At 43.8% G+C, this 3,324-nt stretch overlaps 1 protein-coding gene across 1 annotated transcript; it reads right to left on the bottom strand.

Moving 5' to 3' along the window:
- Positions 1-27: 27 nt before the first annotated feature.
- On the bottom strand, positions 28-443 carry LOC113464353 (uncharacterized; the record flags this gene model as incomplete). The annotated part of the gene is made up of 2 exons (XM_026813608.1): positions 28-261; positions 339-443. Coding segments are annotated over 2 exons (339 nt in total), but the record flags the coding sequence as incomplete, so codon positions are not given.
- Between the last annotated feature and the right edge of the window lie 2,881 nt (positions 444-3,324).

Here is a 3,324-nt window from a genome sequence, read left to right as displayed (position 1 = left end):
TGTTTGGGATATCATTTCGCTTATTACCAGGTACCACTCTTGATCCCACAGTTCATCATTGAACATTAGCTTCGAGTCTTCAGGATCGTTCAATCCAAATAGTCGCCAATCCTTATCATCTTCCATTACGCTGTTCAAGCGATACTGATCTACCTCCAGCCTCTTCTCTCTTATCAAAGGTTTCTCTGAATCGAAGTTAGATAATGGCACGTAATCACGTTTGTGTCGCTCGACCGCCCTCTGTCGATCCGCCCAAATGATCTTCGCAACGGAAAAATCGTGTCAGTGGAGTCAAACATCGTGGCACCCAAAAGAAATTCACCATTGAACGAAATTACCTTGGTGCTCGAATTGAGTGCCTTCGTTAAACGAACTCCGCCTCTTTTCTGGTATCCATTGCCATCATCTTGGAGCCATTTGTACGTGTCCTCGAATCCTAGAACCTGTACGAAATCATAATTCAATATATATGTACGTATCTTTAAATCTAGTCCTCCCTGTCAAACATTTATTAGCCTGCACTGAAAAACTTAATGAAATACTTCGGACGAGATCGTAATCTTCGTGGAAGAGCATGGGACGTGAAATGAAAACATTTGCACCGATGGTTCACCGCAGGCCCTCGAATCGAGCATCTAGAGTGCTCGAGCGTCAAGGGTGCGCTACGACGTCGCGACGTTTCAGCCCTTCGAACGATCAAAAGGGACGCATCGAACAGGATAGCATGAACGGAAGGTTGGTTGTCCCGATATTACATATACATGTACAGGAAAGACACCGAGATAGATGAAGCAGTAGGACAGAGTAGCAACTGACTTTGGGGGGCTATGTGACGCGTGGAATACGGCAGCATTATTATTACTCAGGCGCCACGTGGTGCACTTTTATGGTATCCGCATGTGGTGTCGACGTTTCCCCATAGTAGGAAGGGGGACCACCTGGTCGAAGTCAGTCATGAGGGAAACCACGATATGTAACGAGCAACGTGTGCCTCTTATTTTTTACCTCCTTTCGTTCGAATTTTCTGATCTGCTACTCCTGATAGTTTATCGATCCGCCTGGCTGGCCTGATTGATGATCCTAGCCACTGCGCGTGCATGTAGGACACAAATACTAACGTGAATACGCGACGAGAGTTTGCAGGTGTAAAACGAGCACTGTTTATGATCGTAGAAAAAAAGTAAATATAATTAGACAAATTTTTGTGTATCCTGTGACTACGGACAGCTATTAGGTTTTTCCCGTTTCCCGGTTTTTAATTGCTAATTGGAAACTTTTAAGCAGTCGATACGCGCGATATGGCAAATAGAACGTAGCGCTGTTATTCGAATAATAACAAAAAGATTCATTTTAAAGAGAACGTTACACATGTTTTTAATGTTACGAGCACCAATTGCAAATATTAGATCGCCCAATCGATTACGAGTGTAGCATAAAAACACGCGTTTTAACGTGTATCTGTTCTCCTTGTGGATATAACGTTAAATCACGTTTCTATATTTGCTGATTACGCAATCGATATGCCGTGGAAAAAGTTATTCATTAGTGAAGGATAGCAAAAAGCATAAAAGCGTACTATCAAAAGTAGAAATATTTTTATACAAGTGTTCTGCATTCATAACATACGTATTATTATCGCATTTGTTTTTTGTTGATAATTCAGAATTTTTGTTGCAATTAATTATCAGCCGTAAATATGTGAATGAATTTACTCGGATAACGATAACCGATTTAACACCGGAAGGACGGAGACGATGATTATTCCATTTCACAGAATATTAGTATGTGTCCGCGGTGTGGGTTTAACTGTAAATGTTGCCATTGTATTGCATCACCACAATGGAAACAAAGAGTACAGAAATCCGCGGAGCCAGCTGTGAAACAATGATCTTGTGTCGCAAAGGAAAGTCAATAATTCCGCATCCATTATATCTACGTATTCCCGTCAGAGGGGGAATGGATCCAATCGGTCGTTGTTGTTGAGCCGAACGATAAACGATCGTATGTATTCTCAACAACGATAGATGCATGTTCGTTCGTTTTTTAGCGCTTTTTTNCTCGGATAACGATAACCGATTTAACACCGGAAGGACGGAGACGATGATTATTCCATTTCACAGAATATTAGTATGTGTCCGCGGTGTGGGTTTAACTGTAAATGTTGCCATTGTATTGCATCACCACAATGGAAACAAAGAGTACAGAAATCCGCGGAGCCAGCTGTGAAACAATGATCTTGTGTCGCAAAGGAAAGTCAATAATTCCGCATCCATTATATCTACGTATTCCCGTCAGAGGGGGAATGGATCCAATCGGTCGTTGTTGTTGAGCCGAACGATAAACGATCGTATGTATTCTCAACAACGATAGATGCATGTTCGTTCGTTTTTTAGCGCTTTTTTTGTCTGTTTGTCTGTCCGTTTTTTGATTTCTATCTTTTTTGTATTTTTTTCCGGACAGCGGAAGGGGGTAACAGGACAACGCGACGGGGTGGTTCAGTTCGGACGCGCGGATAAAAACGATCATGCGTGCGAACGATCGCGTAAGCAGCTACCAATTTTTGCATCGGTGACAGTGACTGGTGCATGTATCTACGTTATCGCGATTTCCGGTGCCAACAGGAAGTCGAATACCGTCCCGATTTACATCCGCGGTAGCCCCAAATAATTTCACCGTTTAAGATGATTTATCGACGACGATATCGTTTCCTGGAAACTCTACTTCCCTTTCAGTTGCAATTTATAAAACGGAATTAACAGAAATTCGCGCGCAGGATTCTTATAATCCCAATGGCCCGACTGTTTTCAAACTGTTTTTTAGGAGAGGATAGGACGATAGGAAGTACGAAATAGGACACGTTCGACGCGGCGCGCTCCGCTTAAATTCCACGTGGGAACGCTTCCGACTCGAATCCGTCTGTTACGTGATAATGGCTCCTGTTCCCTTCGTCCCCGTGGCAATCGACGCTCGACGCTGTCCGAAACTACCCTCGAGACGAATACTGTCGCCTCCTCTCTTGTTTGTTAACCTGCCACTTCCAAATCGTCATGACACGATCCATTCGTGTAGGCGAGCGAACGAGCCCGAGGCCTCATCCAGATAGAAGAGCGAAAAATCAAAGAGCCGGTCATCACTTCGCGATCACCGATTCGTCTTACCGGTTTCGTCGAATTATACGAGACCGTCTCTTTCTTTCTCTCCGGCGAGGAAAATCGGTGAGTTCGAGGCTATCCAGGTCGATCTGTAACAGTCTTCCAGCAAACGACTGATTCTAGATGCTCCACGAGGGGGTGGGTAAAGAGAGAGAAGGGGGGAGAGAGAGAG

Source organism: Ceratina calcarata, unplaced genomic scaffold (assembly GCF_001652005.2).
Source record: "Ceratina calcarata isolate Rehan_Ccalc_2016 unplaced genomic scaffold, ASM165200v1 scaffold3429, whole genome shotgun sequence".
NCBI classification, from domain to species: Eukaryota; Metazoa; Arthropoda; class Insecta; order Hymenoptera; family Apidae; genus Ceratina; species Ceratina calcarata.
The sequence above is the reverse complement of the archived record's forward strand: the minus strand, read 5'-3'. Positions and strand labels throughout refer to the sequence as shown.